General features: G+C 40.3%; 1 protein-coding gene across 1 annotated transcript in view; it reads left to right on the top strand.

The window, feature by feature from the left end:
* The window catches only part of NPY (neuropeptide Y), a 40,188-nt gene extending 31,549 nt beyond the window's left edge, over positions 1–8,639 (top strand). The window contains exons 3-4 of the mRNA XM_069211518.1: positions 2,386–2,466; positions 8,417–8,639. Of these exons, the coding sequence (XP_069067619.1) occupies positions 2,386–2,466; positions 8,417–8,441 (106 nt within the window). The 3' untranslated portion in view covers positions 8,442–8,639. The remainder of the gene's footprint in view (positions 1–2,385; positions 2,467–8,416) is intronic.
* The last annotated feature ends 16,696 nt before the right edge of the window (positions 8,640–25,335 follow it).

Genomic DNA, 25,335 nt, shown 5'->3' on the forward strand with positions numbered 1-25,335 from the left:
GGGGGGCCCTGTGGCACCCCCAACCCAGGGATCACCACCCCCCCCGGCAAATACAAAATAATGTAAAGGGGGTCTGTTTCAGAACCCCCATTAGCCCCAGGGGCTTATATACATCTCTCTGTTTTCCCATTAATCCTGTCCTTTTTTTCTGCTCTAGGCAAACTTAAGTAGGTTGATTTTCTCAATGCCCCCTTAAGCAAAGATTTTTTCCTAAAATTCTGATTCCCCTTCTCACTTATTCCCTTCCTTGTTTATTTTCTCCAATGTGCATCTCTCGCTAATAAAAGGAAAATGTTATCCTGATTAGGTACAGTTAACTGTTGTCATTCTTCAAAGACAACTGTATAATTCTTCTGAAATGTTTCCAATTCATTGGCTCTTTAATTTCACCTTTATATTTTTGTCATGACTGAGTAGCTTCCTGATAATAGTAAACAAAAAAATTGAAAAAACATGTAAATTTTTCTATTAGTTATGAATAAATTGATATAAATCCACCGAATCTTCTATCCACATCTTCTATCAGAAAACTGTATGAGAAACATTTTACAAAAATATGTTGTTACTTACTGTGGTTCCATATAAAAATATTACAGATTTGTTTCTCTTTGCTAGTAGGTTCATATTTATGCCTAATCATATCAAATGTTCCTCCTAGTAAAAATATTTTATATTTAGTCATATCCAGCATGTTTGAGATTTGCTTGTTTGCATATACTCACTTATCATATAAATCAGTTGATGTTTATTAGTCCACCATTTCAACCTGTTTGTTACATCATTAGCAGTAGCACATGACACAAATCAGGACTATGGGCCAGAATGATCATTTTAACCGGATTTATTTTAATAAACTATTCCAATTCCACATTTTAAGAAGGGCAAACATATGCTTAAAAATCCTTTCTAAGTATTTGAAATTATTCAGGCCCTCATTACGACTTTAGTCTATCCGCCCTATTAGGTGTTTTCTGCTGGGTCAGCGGGCGAAAACAGTGATTCCACCTGCTGGTCCAGCAGAAAACTCATTCATATCCATTTATTAGGTTATCTATAACCTTTCAAACTTTTGAATCAGTATTATAAATATGTAGCACCCTTGTGCATTGCAATTTTGAGTGTGGTTTCATTACATTAAGCTTTTTTTTATTGGGTCTCATTCCTACTAATTATTGTTTATGGCTCTGTATAGTAATTGAAAGGGCAGGAGGCAGGGGATAGACATGTAACATGTCCCTAATAATCCAAATGCTCTTTGAGAGATGTCATTAACCACCTAATTCTTTTGTTTTACTATATAGGAATTGAAAAACTTTTATAATTTTATCTCAAATCTGACATTTTCATAACACAACCCAAATAAATTCATAGGAGATATTTTCAAAATCCCTTTCGGCATCTATAAGTACCATAGCAAGAGTTACATTGTGTTGTGCCTTATCTGCTACTGTTAATAAGGTATTGCCCTATCAAAACGGGCTGCCAAATATAAAAATGAAATAGATATTACTCACCACTAAGGTTTACCTTCCTCACACAAGATGCTAAGAGTTTATAAAATAACTTGAAATCTATGGTCAGCAACAATACAGCAATGATATGTCAATAATGAATTATGTGAACAAGTTACCTTTTTCACTTGATGTTACAAGTGTTCCATTATTCTCTTTTTTGTCTTTTCTTATAAAGTTCTTCAATTCAGGTTTCTTCAGCTTATTTCTATAAATTATATGTGAAGACATTTTGTCTCTGATATAGCCTTGCATATTTCACATGCAACTCCATAAATCCCTGCATGAAGATGCACAAATAACATTACATAATTAGATTATACTCATGTAAATGAATTATGAAGTATTCAACAAGCTCATTCTACCACATATGTAGTTGGACAATAAAGTAATAGAAATAGTTCTCTTACCAAAACCTCAGGAACAAATCTAGACATACTACAGCTACACAAATACCTTTTTAATGCCATTTAATATCTGTATTTTGCTATGTAATCATAATTCAGTTCGCTCTTCCTTCTATAAATTGCTAGTTAGCCCTCTTGAAAAATCATTGGGTTTTGCTGCCTCTTATTAAAAATGTAAATTAAAAAAAAATTCTAATGTAAGTCATGTTTTATGTTGTTGATCATTAATGATGAAAAGATTTGACATATTTGCCATAGCTTACACAATGAATAACAAGGCAATCCATGTTGATTACTTATATTAATTAAAAGTGTAAACACTTGGTGGACTTAATAAACTATAACTCTTGAAGATATTTGTATTATTAAGATGTAACTGGGTGTTTTCAGGGTCACCCAATATATGTCCTTTTAAGCTTGGTGAACATTTTAAACTTGACTTGTACATTTCTTCTTTAATACAACAGATACGGTAAAAGATCCAATCCAGAGACAATGCTTTCCGATGTTTGGTGGCGGGAAAGCACAGAAAATCTACCGAGAAGCCGGTAAGATATAGCATTATATTTTGTCATATTGGAAGCTGTGCAGCTCCACAAGAGAGTCACTGAGCATTCCTAAGTGAGGTATACAATAAAAGGTTCATCTGACCATGGGTTTTTTCAAAGGAAATGAAAATGTAGACTAGGGAATGAGATTACATTATAGTATCTCGATACCTACAAATGTTGGTGTATATGAAATCTGTACATATTAAAATTATTTATACATGGTGAAGTCACAGTTCTTTTAGCATATGGCTAATACTGTGTCACACTTGGGAATCAAAGGTTAATGAAAGTGAGATAAGGGAACTCAGTACATGTGTGGGCAATTTTTTTTTGTAATAAATATAAAATGGAAAGGGTATAGGTAGAATGGGATGCTAATTCAAAGCTTTTAATCAAGAGATGAGAGTATTTGAAAAAAGGCACCCTTCGAGAGCCCTAGTATACATTCTAAAAAGTTGCTAGTTTAAATTACATTGTGGAGCTTTTCTGGAAAAATTATATATTGCTTGCAAATCTGCTCATTAGTGGTGGCCAAACCCCCGTTTTAAATCATATGGGAAAAGCATGTCCCACAACATCGGCAAATGATACATAACTCTGCGCTTTCCAATATATGTTATCTTCTTATTTGATATTGAGAAGGAGAAACAAAGGGAATGCTGGTCTCTGGGGCCTGACATTTCTATATGAATAAGACGGGGGTCATAGAGCGTGTATCATGGGGAAACAAGTTGACTGCTATCTAGTAGGGCACACACTTTTTTTAAGAGTAGGTGGTGGTCAATTAATTCTAGGCTCACACTGGCATCCACAAAACATGCTAACAGCTGGAGCATGCACTGTACTCCCTGGGTGACCTTGCCTGGTTGGAGTTTTTGAGGCATAAAAAGAAAGAAGGGTGCTGACATTTCCCAAAGATGCTAAAGGGAAAACAGAGGCAGTCATACTGGTGGCACCCCCCCAAGTGTATTACAATGTTCCTGCTAGGCTGTCCGGCAGGAGCATTGTATTACACGTTCCTGTCGGGCTGACTGGCAGGGACAGTGCTACGATATTGGTCTTGTCTCCCTTCAGGGAGCCAAGGCCAATACCGTGGCACTACAGCACCATTGGAATGTGCACTGTATGCAGATCAGACAGTGCACATTCTGATGGTGCTGGGCTGGGGGGGCCTGCACTGCCCATGCTGTTCAATTGGCTGAGCATTGCTTATTGCACCTTCTACAAAAGACGACCACCTTTCATAGCAGCCAAATTCCATTACTATACCCCTGCCATAATCCCCTCTTTTTCTGAACATTAGCTTTCCATTCTGCCTTTAGAGATCTCAATGGCTTCAGAACTTTGGAACTTCCCTTCCTTTATTGGACCATAACATACTTAATAACCTTTTCTTACAACGCTTTAAAAAAAAATAGCAATTACAACAGTAACCACCCAAACTATCCTGCCTACCTGGTTCTTTGCTCCATCTTAGGCACATTAACTTGGTGATCAGTGTTAAATCAGAAATACGCTAAAGCTAAAAAAAAAATAATAATAATGATGGTAATAATAATATTATGAACAATGGTGCTCTCTGAAGCATCCTTGCAATCATTGGTGGTCTCGTCATATCTTGACAATGTGCCCTCTTCTGTTAGCAACATGCCAAATAATATAGCACATAAAAATGCTGTCACACCATGCATTTGATAAACAAGCACATATCCCTTTATTAACCTAGAATGAATCTACTTTCCTGATATGTAATAAGAACGTGCTGAGCTAGGCTCACATAATCCTCATTGGTTTCCTGAGTTTATCCACTGCAACAATATTTTCTTGATTTAAATCTACCTCCTTCATTTCTTTCCGATGGACAGGTTTCTTCTTCTTCAAGGCCAGTCCTTTTCCCTTGGAGACAATCATATTTTCCTCTGAATGCCAATGTCACTGGCTACCCTGGGCATAGGGTACATAACTTGCACACCATTGCCCTCATTTACATTAGTATCATAATCAAGAGAAAGATACATCATTATCTTCATCTATGTAGGATCTTACTTTTATGTGATCCTTTTACATGCTCATCAGGGGCCATAGGTACAAACACATTTTCCCATAGACATAGTATGGGGAAAACCCTTTCGTACATCTGGCCCCAGGTCCCTTGCTATCTGCTGATGGAATCTCCACTGGAACATCTCTATTCCCGACCTCCTAAATAACTGTTCTCCCTTTTGCTGCCTATTCTTCAGCTCATCCTGTCCTCTTGAGCACAATCTCCTGAAATATCTTTTTTTCATTCAAGATATTGTCATCACTATGAAAATACTCGCCAAAATCTTTATTTTTAATTTACCAGACATAACCCATATTTGTTTTGCATTCCATTCAGATATCAAAGTGTGGCTCACTTGTTTCCCTTTTCATACAAATTTTATTTCTGGCTTAGCAGGAAGACACTGTTTTAGATTAGTGACTTCATATGGCCCCTGGTTTTAAAGATAGGCCTAAGAATATTTTGGTACTTCACCCTTATATCACCTGCAAAGTATCATGGTACCAGAATATTGTTAAACAAATTATCGAATAAACAAGGAAAAAATATTGATGGTGTGTTTATATACTTAAGTACAGATTTACTTTATGTAACTCCACATGCATGTATCTTGATAAGTATATCTTCAAGGTGTATAGATGTTAAGTTAAGAATAATAAATCTGTATTTAGCTATTCAGCATTTTTGGCCTCAATATTCTTGACTCAATATATTGGTACTACAATATTTTTGTTGTTGATATTTAGACATACTACCAATTGTTTGATACCTTTTTCATTATGGTTTTGTTTATGCTCTGTACTTTATTTGTGATGATGTTATTGAATAATATTTTTAGCTGGCTATAGACTCAATAACAATATAGAGTTACTGAAAATCACCTTTAAAGCATCTTTGTTCAAGCCTTTTGAGATTCTGATTTGGACTTTGGCAGATATATACTCTATCACAAACATGATGGATATCCTGTACACCTTATTACAAGTGTCAGACTCTAAAGCAAGCTACTTGTCTCTGTCACAGATAGCAAAGTGATGTTTTGTCAGCTTCAAAGCATAGGCCTCCCCTTGTGGTGACTGAATGAAAGGTTGATTGTTTCGTATGTGATGTTAGGAAGTATTATCTAGCCAATTGTACCTTTCGTGACTGCCTCCAGCAAACAAGAGCTGATGAATATGTTTACAGCTGTGAGTATGTTCTGTGGAAATACAAAAAAGTGTAGGTTTGATGCTGCAGTCAAAAAAGCTTAAAGGTGGCCCAAGGCTGTCCATTGTGCCTTTGTGTCTTGTCATCTCTTGGTCCATGCTGATGTTGCTAGTGATTTATTGAGGTGCACTTTCATCTCTGCTGTTCAAATGTCTATGTAGAACAGGTTTTTACCAACTGCTGTGTACAGAAAATCCTTGTGTTTTGAATTAGAAGAATAGGTTGAGTTAAATATTACTACAACATGACTGTCCTGGGGTTTTACCAAAACAAAGTGCCTACTTTGTTGCTTAGCTAATAGGTGGCCAAAATTTGACGTTCTTGTGCATTGTCTCGGATACTGGACTAACTGTTGATGTCAATGCAGATGGACACTGCTGTGGAAACGTTGACTATCTTGTCAATGACTGGTTTTTGATTAATATGTGCATCTTCATTTATGCATATAACATTAAATTCAGATTCAGCTAACTGAAAAGCTCCACTCTTGAAAATAAGCTCCTTTAAGTTCAAGTGTTGAATCTAGCAGCTGGTTTACCTTTTCGATTTTTTACTGTGTTAATGTGAATTCCTCTTGGGTACATACTTAAAGAAAAAAATTGAAAATTAGATTTAAATTGCTTCATACCTGATCGCCCGGTTCATCCTTCAGTCCAATCGAAGATAATTTTGCCTTTCCCAGTATCCCTACAGCCTGAAAACTTCACTTTCTGAGAAATATAAAGTTCCTCCTTTTTTTAAACAATTTAAAACTTTGACCCTTTTTCAGTCTTCTCCTGAGTACATTGGTTGTAACCTTAAGTTTTCAGTCAATGGATGGATTGCCTGGGCTTCCTATCCCAGTAATATGCATCGTAGTTACCCACCACTGTCTAAAACATATATTTCCTGACACTGACATATAATTTTCATTCTCTATTCATTAGTGTTAACCCTGTTATATTTCGTAATAGATAGCAAAATGAATTACATTCTTTTTTAGCTTTTAATCTGACTTAGTTCCAGAGACATTGTACTTCATTTCACCTTAGTATCCATCGATATAAGCTCATATGGATGTTTCTTTGTCTTATCCTGAAAAAAAAATGAATATTGTTTAAAACACTTTTTTAGTTCCTCTACCTTCAGGACCTTTTTAAGATTGCTATTCTTTTACCCTCTTCAAATATTTCTTAAGATCCTCACATTTTTTGTTGAAGAGAGTAGCTTGATGTTCAAGCTGTGGGATTCTTGCTTCCATGTAGGGTAGGGGCCTGGGTTCAGAGATGTTGGCAACTGCTTCTCTGAGTTCTTTCAACTTTGCTGACACCAGAACAAACATTTTAGCCAAAAAATGGCCTGTGAGGCAGCATTCTGACTATACTGTTGTCTGCATAGATTAGAGTATTTCACCCTTCCATTTTTTAAGGTAGTCTCCTGCCCTCATGATACCAGATGAACATGACCTATCCATTAGTGATTCTCACATTCTTCTCGGTCACAGCAATTGTGATAAGCATGTCAGGTACTGTAGAGGGTGACTCTTTAGGTTGCTTTGTCTTGGGCATTAGCCACTCCACCGCCAGCTGTAGTCTCCTTTTCCTAGAAGCAAGCTTTGCCGTAAGTGGATGTGTCATATGTTGGGAAATTAGGTTAATAGAAAGTACCTGGATAAAAGTCGCTATGGTGAGTAAACTATGATTTTGCATCCATTGGCGCGGCCTGTTGTATGGAGAGCTGCTCTGTATTGAACTGCTAGCCATATTTAGCTAACAATGTTTCACTGGAGAAAGATTTTGAAAATGTTTTTAGTATATTATCTGCACATGTATTTATATTGTACTACATTCACAGATATTTTAAAAAAAACTATTTTTTTATGCTCTAAAGAGACTGATAAAGACCACACAGAATATATTCATGACTTCTGAAGATTCATTTGTCTCTTTGTCAAAAAAATAGGTTTTCTCCATCAGTGAGAAAAAAGAAAACATTTCAGTTCTAAAGACCTTTGCTTATCTGGCCAGCCCTAGTCATGAAACCCAGTAACTTTGCCTAAGTTACATTATGATGGACCACAGTAGAAGTGATGCTGTTTACAAGACAAATATATTGCAGAACAAAGAGAAACGCAGGGTGTGTTCTTGAGGAATGTGGCAATGCTGATTCTCCACCTCTGGTGGCTGAATTTTTTGTCCATGTCAGACATCCAACCAACCAATAGGGCACAAACGTCCCAGGATTCAGGTCCGTCACTGTGCAGCACTAGCCGACATAGATGGTGGTGCAGCGAGTTATCAATTGAGGGTGACTGGTCTACTGCCGTGTCTGCAGAGTTAACTCTATGAAACTTTATCACAGAAAATATGTTGATTTGTCAGTAAGCTGTTAATGTAGCACCATAATCTGCTGTGCAACACCGCCAAATACACAGTTTTAGGCAACATTTTCAAAATCCACCTCTGGAATTTCCATCACTAAATTGGCAGAGATTGCCTTTTAGGTGGAGGACACTTCATTGTCAGTATTCATTGCCAACATTGCCACACCGGCGGCCAGAACAATTTGCGAGCAAAACTCTAATTCAACCTTTTTAGAATTTTGTGATAAAACCTGCGCTTCATAAATCAAATCTGCAGTTAAAAGTGCCACATTTATGTTTACAGTATATAAACCATATTAATAGGAAATTAACGGTGTTTTCTACCTTTGTTCTAGGTTTGGCGAACTTTCCATGTGGTGATGGAAATCGAAGCACAACACCTGTATTCCCCTATTTTTAAAACCATATTTGAAGCAGATTTCTTCTCACCGCCAAATAGAGCCAGAGCATGCAGGCATTAACTTGAATTCTGTTGAGCTTTTTCTCTTCGTTAAACTGCACATAAATGAATTTAAATAAATTATTTGAGCATTCAAAGTTGTTACAGAGTAACACAAATTAGCAGTTATTGTTATGTTATTCTTGACTTTGAGTTTCAAGTGCACCCCATCTCCACACTGTCGCACCAGCCGTCTAATAGCATGTACAATTAACGTTTCATGAAATGATATTTATTGTACATGGTTCATTACTTGGTCCATCTTGTGTATGCAGCTCACAATATTTATTTATATCCAGTTAATTATGTTTGACTATCAATGATGTTCAAGCTATGATGCATCACTCAAGAAATGAAATCCTGTAAAGTACTTATTTCACACTTAGTTTCAAACCGTAATTTGTTTCTCTCAGAAACACTCGGATCAGCAAAATATTAAGATGACATTTAAACCAGTAACATTACATTCCTTTTAATGTCTTTTTTGGCAGTGCTGTTTATAATTACTCAAGAAACGTGCCTCCGTTTTTGTTTAGAAAATGCTGTTGTTTTAATGCAATGTTTTTATTACTCTTTCTACATTCCTTTCATGTTACACTCATCACCGCTTTCTCTGATGATATTTGTCACAACCAGGCAAGCACGTATAGAAGTGAATGGACAAAATGAAGAAATATATTTAAAACGCAGTTTCTAAAAGGTTGCAAACAGAGAAGGCATCAATGTGTAGAACCTATTGATGAAAATATCCAAATGGCATTAATATTAATTATACATCAGCAAGATCTGAAGCTGATGTTTATGGAAGTGTACTGGTATTTGTTTTCATAAATTACATAGTGTTAATATTGCTGATAATGACTGAGGGGTCATTACAGCTTTGGTGGTCCCACCCTGGGACCCCCAAAGCTGCAGGGAGGACGCTGCCGTCATGCCAGCACACCCCCCATAATATTACAATGTTCCCGCCGGGCTGACTGTCGGGAACATTGTATTAGGAGGTTTCCGCCGGGCTGACTGGCAGGAACAGTCCTACGGGATTGGTCTCAGCTCCCTTAAGGTAGCTGAGGCCAATACTGTATCACAACATCACCCTCGGAATGTACACTGTACACAGCAGACGGTGCACATTATGAAAGTGCTGGTCATATGGGACCCTGCACTGCCCATGCCAAAGACCCCCCATGTAGCCCCCAACAATGGGGGGTCCCTGCCAAGGAAAGGCTGGTAGAAACAGCATGGCAGTGCTGAGTTCAGCGCCACCATGGCTGACCACGAGTCCGACCGCCGTCAGACCATCAGGAACCTTGTTCTTGGTGCGGACGGCGGTCCCCTGGTGACCTTACCGCCAGGGTCGTAATGTGCCGTTCGGACCGCCTGGAGTCTGGTGGTCCATCCACCACCACGAGTCTGGTGTCCTTGAACTGCCAGACTCATAATGAGGCCCTAAATCATGCCATGTCCTGAGATAGGTGTACAGGAAGGAAACCCTGGTGAGAAGATAAAAAGGAACTAGTGGTTTGGGTAGTTGGTACCTTGCAAGAGTTAGTTAGGAAAGATAAGAGAATGCAGTAACATACGTTGATGGGGCTTTGTATTTTCCATAAGACCTACTGGAACAAAGACTGGCATCCTCACCAAAGCTGTTCCCTATTACATGACCAATAAGGAATCTTTGACCAGCATCCTTACATTTAATTCCTCAGTTTCCTCCCAGTTGTCACAAACATAGTGAACCCTCTCTGGGAATTGTCCTAAACTCTGGTTCTGTTATCACGTAGGGTTCTAGAGTGTTCCATACCCACTCAAATTCAGGAAACGCCTTAAAACTGAACTCTTCAGGAGGTAATTTTCCTTGTGTCTGTAATCAAAGAATGCCACATAGAAATTCCCTCCCCATCATGCTATACTGACTTATGATTATTTTGATTCTTGATGGTGTCAACTAAATGTAAAAACAAGGTGGGAGAATCGTAACAGGAACAAACCAAGATTGTGAAGAATATTTGATGTAGTCACTCCTCGTTAAGTCAAGGAGTGGTGATGATGATAACCCATCTGTGATTCACCTTTATCAGTTTGGTAAAAAATGTCACTTTCTGGAGAACATCAAATTTGATCCATGTTTGACCTTGTGCAAAAGGAGTGACAACACAGGCTTTAGTTTGGAATCTTCCTAATGGATAGCACTGTTAAGACAACTTTTGGGTCCATGTCTTAAACTCTAAATGATGCATCTGCAGTTTTAGAGTTGGCATGTAAATGGGCATTGTTCATCGGATTGGTATCATTTATGCATCTTGGAAATTTATAAACCACATTATTCCATAAGACCTCAAGTTACCCAGTGGCATGGTAATTAAGGAGATGTACGAATTTGGGTTAAGGGATTTAGAAAAGAGTTATGTCCTGAGCTCTTTGCTGAATCTGGAGAGGGGGTTAATGTCGCTGAATTGTTGAACTGCAACATTTGAAGAGTTTGCTGCCAGTCTTCAGATATTAGGCTCCATAGACAGAGTATGTGAATGAAGGAGATGTAAACAGTGTCAAGTGCAAAACACAGTATTTTTGAGTGAGAGTAGATAAAACCTAGTTATTTGAATATTGTACGTCAACATGAGCAGCAATTGATAACCTGTTTATTACAAATTCTAAGACAAATCCTACAATGAAGAAGAACAGCACTTTCTCACAAGCTCATGTTTCATATTCCAGGGTTATTTAACATGCATAGGTTTCTGCTTCTAGGGGGAGAGGTGTTTCTGCCATTTAAACCATATTTAAATCTGTTGTTCTTATGTAAAACAACCACCATTAATTACTGCAGTCATTACATTTCTTCTGTCAGAATAGCAGTGGGCATCACAGTTTCCTCAGCGTCCCCATGGTGATCTTGGTTAAGGTCCATTTTGTTCAAGAAACTAAGTTTGAAATGGGAGTTAAAGAAGTATATTTTGTTTGAATTTGGGTAAGGGAGAAATCAATGGCCAAATCTAATTGTTGCCACATTCCACCAGATTCTCAATTGGAGAGAAATAATGACTCTTCAGTGGTAATTAGGAATAGCCCAGCACAGATCTACAATCTATTTTTTATTAAATTAAGATGTATTTAGATGGTCATTTTTTGTCCACTTCCTACACCTCGGAAAGCAACACTGTAATCTTTTGGAGACTATTCCATGTGGTCCATCCTATACTTCAGGTATCCCAAACTGAAAAATCTGCATTAGCTACTAAAGAGACATTTGTACTCATGCAAATGTGTTAAATGTTACCGTTGATTTCCATCTGTGAATTTAAATTTCTGGATCCAGTGGTAAAAGTTCGACAGAAACCTGAATCAAAAAGCTGAAGATGCAGTAAATAACCAACTTCATGTGTAAATGTGTTTATTCTACTCAATAAAAATCTGAATATAAAAGAGAGCATAAAGGTGGATTTTCATGATCTAGTATGAACATATCACTTTGTTGCTATAATTATTTATTTCCACAATATCCACGTGGAGCAATTTTAGAAGTTTTAAAGTTGTATTGTCATTAAACTATCTGTGCTTCCTAGAGAGTGTACACTTGTAGGTTTGTTTGTTCACTGAAATATACTGCATTGAACCTTAAAATTGAAGTACTGCCCAGAAATATTCAAATAGGGAGAATGATTATTACTCACCTCTTTGTACTTGTATTTTGATCTGAGAGTTCTTCCACATTATGAGCCTTTGTCTAAAAAACAAAATAGTGAATCTGCACCCGCAAAAATATACCCATAAGTGGTGCAGATATTCTAGTTTTTGGCATTCACAAACAAACCCAGAAGTACGCATAGAAAGCTTGAATGTGAAAAGGCTTTTTGTAAATAATGAAAATCCTCCCCTGCATAGTTCTCCATAGCAGAAATCATCAAACAAGTGAAGTCATCTGTGCAAATGTGCTTTTATTCTCTGTGGGGTAAACATTTTTCCATGTGGAGAAATCCTTTTGCCTACTCTACCAGCAAGTCTAGGATCCCCCCTTTTCATCCTGGAAGGGAAGTTACTCCAAGCCTTGGTTAGAGTAAATCTCTGACTATTTCCAGGGTGGATCAGAGTCTGTATATGCCCATAAAAATACATGTGTGTGAGTACTTCCAAACGTCCTATGCAAACCATGACTTGGCATACTGATTTCCTACCACTTGAGTGGGGTACGGTACTGTGGATTTTCCACATTTGTGATGGAGAAATCAGCAGTAGTTAATGTTTTTGTGCCTTTGAGGAATCCATTTGTGGATTCTTGGCTGATATAAAAGGTAATTTTGGTAATAAGCTTACATTTATGACTGAATTTATCTTTGTGAATGCGTTCTATACATTTTCTAATATACATTGTGTGTGTTTTCCTCTGACCAGAATCAGTGAATATTGCATTTGTTACCCACCTTTTCAATGTATGAACACCACTTCATCGGCAGACAAGGGGACAGATTTACTAACCTTTCACACAATGCAGTGCAGCAAGGCAACTTGCTGCACTGTGTTGCATGAGAGGGCGAGAGCAAAAATGTGCATATCAACTAATATATGGTACACTAGTCCTCTGTCCTTGCACTGGTGCACCTGTGGTGGCTTAGCATCAATCAAGGTACCCTTTAGCCATGTTGCAAGGGTGCCTGCATTATGGGCAGGATTGTTTTTGTGCAGGAAGGCATAACTTCCTGCACAAAAACAACCATTAAGCCATATTGCTCTTTCTGTGTGTGCTCAGAGTGCAATACATATGGAAGCAGGAAGTAAAAAGGAGAAATGAAGATGTTTCTCTTGTTACGCCTCTCTCTGGTAGGCAAACCATTTTGGCACAAATTCAGGTTTAGTGACCAGTCTGGATTTTCATCAAAATCCATGGGTGGAGGCACAGGAATGCCCTCGCTTCACCCATGGAATATCTCCCTGAGGCAAAGTACCACAAGGCAGCTCTACACAATGTTGCTTTACTTTTTCTTTTTTTTACTAAACCGAGTAAATTTAGTTTGTGTGGCTTATTAAATCCCGATATGCTTTTTGCGTCAGTGCTGCATCTAAAAAATGATGCAAACCCAACACAAAATGTTAGTAAATCTGGGCCTTAGTTTTAAGTGTTAACGATTGGAGTCACACACAAAGTTTCTTGTTGAATGATGACATAAGGACGTCTCTTAAATATGCACAGTAATACCATGGATCAAGACTACAGTGTCATCCCAAAAAAGAGTATCCCGCAAGAGTTAGTTAGGAAAGATAAGAGGATGCAGTAACATACGTTGATGGGGCTTTGTATTTTCCATAAAACCTACTGGAACAAAGACTGGCATCCTCACCAAAGCTGTTCCCCATTACATGATTAAAAAGGAACCTTTGACCAGCATCCTTACATTTCATGCCTCAGTTTCCTCCCAGTTGGCAGAAACATAGTGAACCCTCTCTGGGCATTTTCCTGAACTCTGGTTCTGTTCTCAGGATATGGTTCTAGAGTATTTCAAACCCACTCCAATTCAGGAAATGCCTTAAAACTGAACTATTCAGGAGGTCATTTTCCTTGAGTCTGTGATCGAAGAATGCCACATGGAAATTCCCTCCCCATCATGCTACATTCTACTGACTTATGATTATTATGATTCTTCATGGTGTCAACTAAATATAAAAACAAGGTGGGAGAATTGTAACAGGAACGAACCAAGATTGTGAAGAATATTTCATGTAGTCACTCCTGGTTAAATCAAGGAGTGATGATAACCCATCTGCGATTGACCTTTATCAGTTTGGTTAAAAAAAAAATCACTTTCTGGAGAACATCAAAATTGATCCATGTTTGACCTGGTGCAACAGGAGTGGCAACACAGGCTTCAATTTGGAGCCTTCCTAATAGATAGCACTGTTAAGCACTACTTTTGGGGCCATGTTTTAAACTCTAAATGATGCATCTGGATTTTTAGAGTTGGCATGTAAATGGGCATTGTTCATCAGAATGGTATCATTTATGTATCTTGGAAATTTATAAGCCACATTGTTCCATATGACCTCAAGTTACCCAGTGGCATGGCAATTAAGGAGATGTACGAAGGTTAAAGGTTGTAGAAGAGTGCTATGTCCTCAGCTCTTTGCTGAATCTAGAGAGGTGGTTAATGTCTCTGAATTGTTGAAGTGCAGCCTTTGAAGAGCTTTCTGCCAGTCTTCAGATATTTAGCCTCCATAGCTCGAGTATGTAAATGAAGGAAATGTAAGCAGTGTCAAGTGCAAAACACAGTATTTTAGAGTGGGAGTAGATAAAACCTAGTTAGCTGAAAATTGTACTTCAACATGAGCAGCAACCAAGAATCTATTTATTGCAAATTCTAAGACAAATGCTACAATGAAGAACAGCACTTTCTCACAAGCTCATGTTTCATATTCCCGGGGTTATTTAACAGGCATGGTTTTCTGCTTTTAGTGGGAAAGGTATTTCTGCCATTTAAACCATATTTAAATATGTTGTTCTTATATGAAATAACCACCATTAATTACTGCAGTTGGTAAATTTCTTCTGTCAGAATAGCAGTGGGCATCACAGTTTCCTCAGCGTCCCCATGGTGATCTTGGTTAAGGCCCATCATGTTCAACAAACTAAGTTTGAAATGGGAGTTAAAGATGTATATTTTGTTTGCATTTGGGTAAGGGAGAAATCAATGGCCAAATCTCATTTTTGCCACATTCCACCAGATTGTCAATTGGAGAGAAAAGAATGACTCTTCAGTGGTAATTAGGAATAGCCCAGCACAGATCTACAATCTATACTTTATTAAATTCAGATGGCTTTAGATTGTCACTTTTTGTCCACTTCCTACACCTCTGAAAATTACACTGTAATCTTTTGGAAACTATTCCATGTGGTCCATCCTATTCTTCAGCTATCCCGAACTGAAAAATCTGCATTAGCTGCTAAAGAGACATTTGTACTCATGCAAATGTGTTAAATGTTACCGTCGATTTCCATCAGTGAATTTAAATCTATGGATCCAATGGTAAAACTTCGACAGAAACAGGAATCAAAAAGCGGAAGATACAGTAAATAACCAACTTTATGTGTAAATGTGTTTATTCTACTCAATAAAAAAATGAATATAAAGGAGAGCATAAAGATGGATTTCCATGACCTAGTATGAACATATCACTTTGTTGCTATAACATTTATTTCTACAACATCCAAGTGAAGCAATTTTAGAAGTTTTAAAGTTGTATTGTCATTAAACTATCTGTGCTTCCTAGAGAGTGTACACTTGTACACTCGCAGAAACATACCCAGATGTGGTGCAGATATACTAGTTTTTGGCACTCACAAACAAACCCAGAAGTACGCATAGAAAGCTGGAATGTGAAGAGAAGTTTTGTAAAGAATGGAATTCCTCCCTTGCATAGTTCTCCATAGCAGAAAACGTCACATCAGAATCCATCAAAGTGAACCCGTCTGTGCAAATGTGGTTTTATTCTCTGTGGGGTAAACATTTTTCCCTGTGGAGAAATCCTCTCGCCTACTCCCCAGCAAGTCTAGGATTCCCCCTTTTCATCCTGGACGGGGAGTTACTCCAAGCCTTGGCTAGAGCAAATCTCTGACTATTTCAAGGGTGGATCAGAGTTTGTATATGCCCATAAAAATACATGTGTGTGAGTGCTTCCAAACGTCCTATGCAAACCATGATTTGGCATACTGATTTCCTTCCATTTGAGTGGGGTACACTACTGTGGATTTTCCACATTTGTGATGGAGAATTCAGCAGTAGTTCATGTTTTTGTGCCTTTGAGGAATCCATTTGTGGATTCTTGCCTGATATAAAATGTAATTTTGGTAAAAATCTTACATTTATGACTGAATTTATCTTCATGAATGTGTTCTATCCATTTTCTAATATACATTGTGTGTGTTTTCCTCTGACCAAAAGCAGTGAATATTGCATTCGTTACCCACCTTTTCAATGTATGAACACCACTTCATCAGCAGACAAGGGGACAGATTTACTATCCTTTCACACAATGCAGTGCAGCAAGGCAACTTGCTGTACCGTGTTGCATGAGAGGGAGAGAGCAAAACTGTGCATATCAACTAATATATGGTGTACTACTCCTCTGTTCTTGCGCTGGTGCACCTGTGGCGGCTTAGCATCAATCAAGGTACCCTTTAGCCATGTTGCAAGGGTGCCTGCATTATGGGCAGGATTGTTTTTGTGCAGGAAGGCATAACTTCCTGGATAAAAACAATCATTGAGTCATATTGCTCTTTCTGTGTGTGCTCAGAGTGCAATACAGATGGAACAGTAAGTAACAAGGAGAAGATGTTTCTCTTATTACGCCTCTCTCTGGTAGGCGAACCATTTTGGCACAAACCCAGGTTTACTGACCAGTCTGGGTTTGAGTCAAAATCCAAGGGTGGATGCACAGGAATGCACAAGATTCACCCACGGAACATTTCCCTGACGCACTGTATCACAAGGCAGCTCTACACATTGTTGCTTTACTTTTGTTTTAACTAACCAAAGTAAATTGAGCTTTGTGTGGCTTATTAAATCCCGAAATACATTTCGTTTCAGGGCTGCATCTGAAAAGTGATGCAAACCCATTGCATAGTGTTAGTAAATCTGGGCCTTGATTTTAGGTGTTAACGGTTGGAGTCACACACAAAGTTTCTTGCTGAATAATGGCATAAGGAGGTCTCTTAAACAAATATGCACAGTAATACTATGGATCAAGACTACTGTGTCATCCCAAAAAAGAGTAAAATCCTTTCAGGCTTTCAGAAAGTCGACAAGTAATATGCATGAGACGAATTTACATTTAAATAGGGCCTGACATTGCCATTTCTGCTTGATTTCAAGAGAATGTGTGTACACAGTAGGCCAAACTTTTTGTTCTTTTTTGCTTAGGACTACGATGAAGTAGGAGAGTTAGTAAACTTATTACTTTACATTTTGTAGCTCCCTAAAGTGGGAAATTTTGAGCTGTGGTTTTTTTTGCAAGTCAAATATTGGTATTTAGTTACCTGGTCTACTTTGAAAAGAAATAGAACTTCTTCCAAAAATTTATTACAACCCACATTCCTCATCACATACTACACCAACTGATCTCTAACATAGCAGCAGGTTCTAAGCCAAACAAGCCTATGCCCAACAAACTACAACAAGAGCAATGATGATGGTCACCACTGACATAAACTGCTACTAGTGGTATTCTGAATAAAGAAAATCAGTTTAAAATCTTACATTGTATAGTAGTGAACGCCCCTCACACTAAAGTTGGTCCTAAAACACCCTCATTCCATCCACTTCAAAATCACGCACACACCTCTCTTTCACAGGAATCACACACACTAACCACAATGGAAACAATAATTTAACACTAAATCATTGAAGTGCTTTCGTACCTTATGACATCTAGATGTTTGTCTTAATCCACCCTCTAAAACAGAACGTGCCTGTGAACTCCCCCACATTACTCTCAGGACCATGCCCGGAGCAGGCTTGTTGGCTGCCCCTACTGGAAATGGCAAAACCAGAATGTAGGAAGTTGGCTCTGTATGTGCTATTTCAAAGTAAGGAATAGCAGGCACAGAGTCCAAGGGTTCCCCTTAGAGGTAAGATAGTGGCAAAAAGAGATAATACTAATGCTCTATTTTGTGGTAGTGTGGTCGAGCAGTAGGCTTATCCAAGGAGTAGTGTTAAGCATTTGTTGTACATACACCTAGACAATAAATGAGGTACACACACTCAGAGACAAATCCAGCCAATAGGTTTTGTTATAGAAAAATAGCTTTTCTTAGTTTATTTTAAGAACCACAGGTTCAAATTCTACATGTAATATCTCATTCGAAAGGTATTGCAGGTAAGTACTTTAGGAACTTCAAATCATCAAAATTGCATGTATACTTTTCAAGTTATTCACAAATAGCTGTTTTAAAAGTGGACACAGTGCAATTTTCACAGTTCCTAGGGGAGGTAAGTATTTGTTAGGTTAACCAGGTAAGTAAGACACTTACAGGGCTTAGTTCTTGGTCCAAGGTAGCCCACCGTTGGGGGTTCAGAGCAACCCCAAAGTCACCACACCAGCAGCTCAGGGCCGGTCAGGTGCAGAGTTCAAAGTGGTGCCCAAAACGCATAGGCTAGAATGGAGAGAAGGGGGTGCCCCGGTTCCGGTCTGCTTGCAGGTAAGTACCCGCGTCTTCGGAGGGCAGACCAGGGGGGTTTTGTAGGGCACCGGGGGGGACACAAGCCCACACAGAAATTTCACCCTCAGCAGCGCGGGGGCGGCCGGGTGCAGTGTAGACACAAGCGTCGGGTTTGTAATGGAAGTCAATGGGAGATCTAGGGATCTCTTCAGCGCTGCAGGCAGGCAAGGGGGGGGTTCCTCGGGGAAACCTCCACTTGGTCAAGGGAGAGGGACTCCTGGGGGTCACTCCTCCAGTGAAAGTCCGGTCCTTCAGGTCCTGGGGGCTGCGGGTGCAGGGTCTCTCCCAGGTGTCGGGACTTAGGACTCAAAGAGTCGCGGTCAGGGGAAGCCTCGGGATTCCCTCTGCAGGCGGCGCTGTGGGGGCTCAGGGGGGACAGGTTTTTGTACTCACAGTCTTAGAGTAGTCCTGGGGTCCCTCCTGAGGTGTTGGATCGCCACCAGCCGAGTCGGGGTCGCCGGGTGCCGTGTTGCAAGTCTCACGCTTCTTGCGGGGAGCTTGCAGGGTTCTTTAAAGCTGCTGGAAACAAAGTTGCAGCTTTTCTTGGAGCAGGTCCGCTGTCCTCGGGAGTTTCTTGTCTTTTCGAAGCAGGGGCAAGTCCTCAGAGGATGTCGAGGTCGCTGGTCCCTTTGGAAGGCGTCGCTGGAGCAGGATCTTTGGAAGGCAGGAGACAGGCCGGTGAGTTTCTGGAGCCAAGGCAGTTGTCGTCTTCTGGTCTTCCTCTGCAGGGGTTTTCAGCTAGGCAGTCCTTCTTCTTGTAGTTGCAGGAATCTAATTTTCTAGGGTTCAGGGTAGCCCTTAAATACTAAATTTAAGGGCGTGTTTAGGTCTGGGGGGTTAGTAGCCAATGGCTACTAGCCCTGAGGGTGGGTACACCCTCTTTGTGCCTCCTCCCAAGGGGAGGGGGTCACAATCCTAACCCTATTGGGGGAATCCTCCATCTGCAAGATGGAGGATTTCTAAAAGTTAGAGTCACTTCAGCTCAGGACACCTTAGGGGCTGTCCTGACTGGCCAGTGACTCCTCCTTGTTGCTTTCTTTGTTCCCTCCAGCCTTGCCGCCAAAAGTGGGGGCCGTGGCCGGAGGGGGCGGTCAACTCCACTAAGCTGGAGTGCCCTGCTGGGCTGTGACAAAGGGGTGAGCCTTTGAGGCTCACCGCCAGGTGTCACAGCTCCTGCCTGGGGGAGGTGTTAGCATCTCCACCCAGTGCAGGCTTTGTTACTGGCCTCAGAGTGACAAAGGCACTCTCCCCATGGGGCCAGCAACATGTCTCTAGTGTGGCAGGCTGCTGGAACCAGTCAGCCTACACAGCTAGTTGGTTAAGTTTCAGGGGGCACCTCTAAGGTGCCCTCTGTGGTGTATTTTACACTAAAATGTACACTGGCATCAGTGTGCATTTATTGTGCTGAGAAGTTTGATACCAAACTTCCCAGTTTTCAGTGTAGCCATTATGGTGCTGTGGAGTTCGTGTAAAACAGACTCCCAGACCATATACTCTTATGGCTACCCTGCACTTACAATGTCTAAGGTTTTGTTTAGACACTGTAGGGGCACAGTGCTCATGCACTGGTACCCTCACCTATGGTATAGTGCACCCTGCCTTACGGCTGTAAGGCCTGCTAGAGGGGTGTCTTACCTATACTGCATAGGCAGTGAGAGGCTGGCATGGCACCCTGAGGGGAGTGCCATGTCGACTTACTCATTTTGTTCTCACTAGCACACACAGGCTTGTAAGCAGTGTGTCTGTGCTGAGTGAGGGGTCTCTAGGGTGGCATAAGACATGCTGCAGCCCTTAGAGACCTTCCTTGGCATCAGGGCCCTTGGTACTAGAAGTACCAGTTACAAGGGACTTATCTGAATGCCAGGGTGTGCCAATTGTGGATACAATGGTACATTTTAGGTGAAGGAACACTGGTGCTGGGGCCTGGTTAGCAGGGTCCCAGCACACTTCTCAGTCAAGTCAGCATCAGTATCAGGCAAAAAGTGGGGGGTAACTGCAACAGGGAGCCATTTCTTTACACAGAAATATTAAGGAAGTCACACAGAATGTTAGCACTGGCATCAGTATCACTTACAGCTCCTACCATATCAACACACCCATTAGCTTCATCATCTTTATTTATACCTCCATCAATCCTACTCCTGTTGTCAGTATTATGATATAACGAAATTCTATGTAGATTGCATACCTTCTCTTCTTCCATTATCACAGCATACTTTGTGACTTCCAACACACTCAGAGGATCAGGCCAAAAGGCACATTCTATGTCAAGCAAACCTAGGTGGTCATTCCGACCCTGGCGGTCATGGACCGCCAGGGCCGGGGACCGCGGGAGCACCGCCAACAGGCTGGCGGTGCTCCCAAGGGCATTCTGATTGCGGCGGTACAGCTGCGGTCAGAAACGGAAAACTGGCGGTGTACCGCCGGTTTTCCGCTGCCATGGGGATTCCGACCGCCATCCTGTTCCTGGCGGTTTTGGCCGCCAGGAACAGGATGGCGGTATGGGGTGTCGTGGGGCCATGCACCCGTCGCACCCCTTCCACTCCGCCGGCTCCATTCGGAGCCGGCATCCTTGTGGAAGGGTGTTTCCCGCTGGGCTGGCGGGCGGCCATCTGGCGGTCGCCCACCAGCCCAGCGGGAAACCCAGAATACCCGCGGCGGTCTTGTGACCGCGCAGTGGTATTCTGGCGGCTCCCGCCGGCCCTGCGGATACCGCGGACGGCGGGAGTCAGAATGACCCCCCTAGTCTCCTGACCCTTACATACTGTCCAACCAAACCATCAGGATGGCTGATTTTAGTCTCTCAAGTACTTTTACCCATACAGTCCCACATTTTCTTCTGGTACCTCTTCTCATTTCATCATCCCGATCTGTGTTTTTCTTTCATCTGTCAATGAATTAACCACCAGGCACCAACTTGGCAGCTGGTTGATGCCCTCTCAACAGTTCAACTGAGTACTTACTAGTGACCAGATTGGATGTAACAAGAGCATACCATTTAAAGATTTCCACCAACAAATACCCAACGTGAGTGTCAACTGTAGAGATTCCTTCAGAGTCTGGTTGAAATGCTCAACTTGGCCACTGGCCTCAGATGATAACCACATGTGAATTCATCACTCCACAACTCTAACTGTTGCATTTTTTCAAACATAAGCTGCACCTAATTATCCAACAGAATTTCCTCGGGAGAACCCTCTCTGCAAAATACATCTGAGAAGTTAATGACTGCTTCTGTGGTTATACTCCCAAACATGCTTACTTCAGTCCAGTTTGAAAGGTAATCAACTAAAACAACGGCATAGGATTCTTTTTGGAGCAACATGGAAACTGGCCCCATTAAATCAATAGTTTATTTAATTTACCCCATAGGCGATCAGGCTACTCAACTGATGTCTCAGGTGTACTACATGCCTGAGCTGACTCATCACCTCTAATAAATAATACACAATTAAACACCCACCTATGGATTGTAGTGATCCATCCCAGGTCCCCAAATACTCTATCTGTCCTTTTTCTTAGATGTAAACATGCCAGAGTGTTTTTCATGGCACAAAATAATTATCAAGGGGCGTAATCCAACCAGATTTACAGCTTTCCCCCATCATGACTGCATCATCACCAACCATTAATTCATATTTAATCTTCAAAAAACACACACTCCTCTCTTAAATCATTTTTCTCAGGCCATCCACCCACCAGGTAACCTCAAAATACTCCTTAACACAGTAGCCTTCTCCATGTTCTGCTTACACCCAACTTCAATGAGGCATTGTCCCCTTCCTCGCAAGTATACATGACCATATCACCTTATGTGACTATACTTCACTTTCCTCACCATCTTCTTCCATACCTCCTTCATGATCACTAAGCAGAATTTTTGATAACCCATCTGTAAAACAGTTTGACTTCCCTGTCACATGCATCACTGTACCGTGGTACGTCGGCAATTGTGAAGTTAGCCTAACAAGCTCAGGAATCAAACTCCTACCTCCACCTGGAACCAACATGTGAACTTGCAGTTTATGATCCATTCTAATTTTAAATTTTGCTCCCCACTCGTACACCCTAAAATGTTCAGCCACCAGTCTACCCACCACAAGCTCTCATTGAATAACTGAATATTTTCAATCAGCAGATCATAATGTTCTTGAGTCAAAAGATACAACCCACTCTTTAATTTAATCGTTCTGCATTAAAGCAGCACCCAGTCCATAAATACTAGCATCAAAACAGATAACACAATCCGGACGCATCACAAAAGGTTTTAAATAGGGTTCTTTCACAATTTCATACTTGATCCAGTAAAAAAAAATCATTTTGTTCTTATGACCATATGACATTTTCATTTTTGTTTAACAATCTTCTGAATGTTTCAACCTAGGTTGCATAATTCTCAATTAATCTAGAATAAAATTCCTCTAGTCCCAAGGAGGATACTAATTGATATCTTGATATAGGTTCCAGCACCTTGATAACTGCCTCCACATGGTCTTCTGTGGTTGCACAGCATCTACTGAAATGTTGTGTCTATGATACTCGACCTACGTTTCCCAAACCAACATTTGGTGTGCATTACAGTTAACGATTTATCTTCAAATGCCATTAGCTCCCTCTGTAAGATATTGTCATGCGCCTATTTGTCCTTTTCAAAGACTAAAATGTTGTCCTCAAATACTCACATATATAGCCTCCTCCACCCCTTGTGTGGTGGGAGAACGCTGCTCGATGTAGCAAATCTCTTTTTGGAGTAGTGAGTCCTCTCAACCCCTACCTTGGTTGATTCCTTGATCAATTATTAATTTTGCTTGGTATTATTTATATGTTGAAGGCACTGCGGTTGTTGAGGAACCCCTAAAATCTTACACTCCAAAAGACACCTCAATAGTGCACCCATGGGCAGATGGATTTGGGATGATGTTAACCCTCAATTTTATGAAGCAATGTGTCCCAAGTCAGTCAATAATAGCAAATAGAGAGACCACCACCATTCAGGAACAAGTGCTGTTGAGGCACATTAAAGCTCATCTCTCGTCCTCCTTTGTAGTGACCCGGAAGTGAAAAGGAAATTGAGACTCATAACAGATATAAACTGGAAACATTCTCTTGGACTTGAAAGTGAATGAATTAATCTTTATTGCATGATTAATTACAATTAACATATACTTGTTGAAGCTGGTTTAACAGGCCCCAGAATGCAGTAGATGCTATTTTTTTTACATTTTACATTCATCAAACCAAATATCTTCAATTTAAAATCATTCAGTATTTTAATTTAATTGCATATGTTAAAAAACAATTAATGTATTCATCAATAAAATAATCTTTATTGCATGATTAATTAAAATTGTTACAACGTATTAAAATAAATAAAAAGGAAAAATAAAAGTAAATGGCAAAAAGCACCGTTCAAATGCCAAAGCTCATTAAGCAGTATACTCCCACCTAGTGCCTATAAGGGTGCCTGATCATAGCACCTTCTATCTAAGTACAGTAAAAACACAATAAAAACCCAGAAGGGAGTCTCACCCTGTGGTCCCCAAAATACCAACTGTTACACAAAATAAGTACCCATTATGCCTCCTTCTGCGGGCACCAACAAATTATTCACCTGTTAACCCAGTACCATATCCGACGTTCCCCGGGACCAACTCAACAAGATGCCTACCAGCCAGGGAGCTGCTATGCATAAATTACCGCTCTCCGCTCATCTTCCAGGGCCCTTATGTGGAAGTGAGGGATAGCTTAGGTGGCGGGAGCCATTTCATCAGGGCCGTTTCTTTATAGGCCCCCCTCCCTCCGCAAATACCCATGCTAGTTTGGCTCCATGCCTTACGTAAGGCTAAACACAGCTTGTAAAACAATTCTGAAACAGGCTAGTTCCATGTGGACCACTGCAGTGAAAATAAGTCTTAAAGATTTGTTACATGTTCTCACCCCATGTTTCAGGAACAGAGGTCTTAGCAGTAGGTGCCTTTCAGATGCCAAGCATGAGCAACAGCATACAAGATGGATTATCGATTCAGTATGGTATTTATACAGCATGCATTTGTGCATGTACCCTTGTGCGATATTCCACTTCCATCGATATTCTCAGGCAGGTAAAGTTAAAAGGCGCATCTTCAGAATGTTCTGGAATGCTTGCTCTCCTAAAGGTTCTTTTAGAATGGGCTGGCCTTTGGTGGTTACATAAGATTTAAGCAAGCCATCTGCTCCACGGATATCCCTGACTGTTGAGATATCTTTGTCTCTAGAGGCTTGCACGCCAAGCTCTTTCAGTTTTTTCTTCAGTACCGCTATTGTGATGCAGGGTCTGTGGAATAGGATGGAGCCAGGTTGAACTGTTCCTCAGCCTGTGTCAAATAGCTAGCCCAACTACTTGTTTTATTTTTTGAAAATGACTTTCAAGGCCCTCCTGAGGCTGTGTGCCTCTGCCCTGCAGGCACTTTGATAGAGTTTTATCATTCCTATTTTGCACGTTAAGACCATACTTATTATGTCTAATTCCAGACGTATCCCTGCATGCCTTGTTGGTCTAGGAATCTTGAGAATCCTTTTGTAGGCTCTCATCTGGACATTCTCTAGTGTGGCTGTCAATTTGCCCGGAAATG

This window comes from Pleurodeles waltl, chromosome 10 (assembly GCF_031143425.1).
Source record: "Pleurodeles waltl isolate 20211129_DDA chromosome 10, aPleWal1.hap1.20221129, whole genome shotgun sequence".
Lineage (NCBI taxonomy): Eukaryota > Metazoa > Chordata > Amphibia > Caudata > Salamandridae > Pleurodeles > Pleurodeles waltl.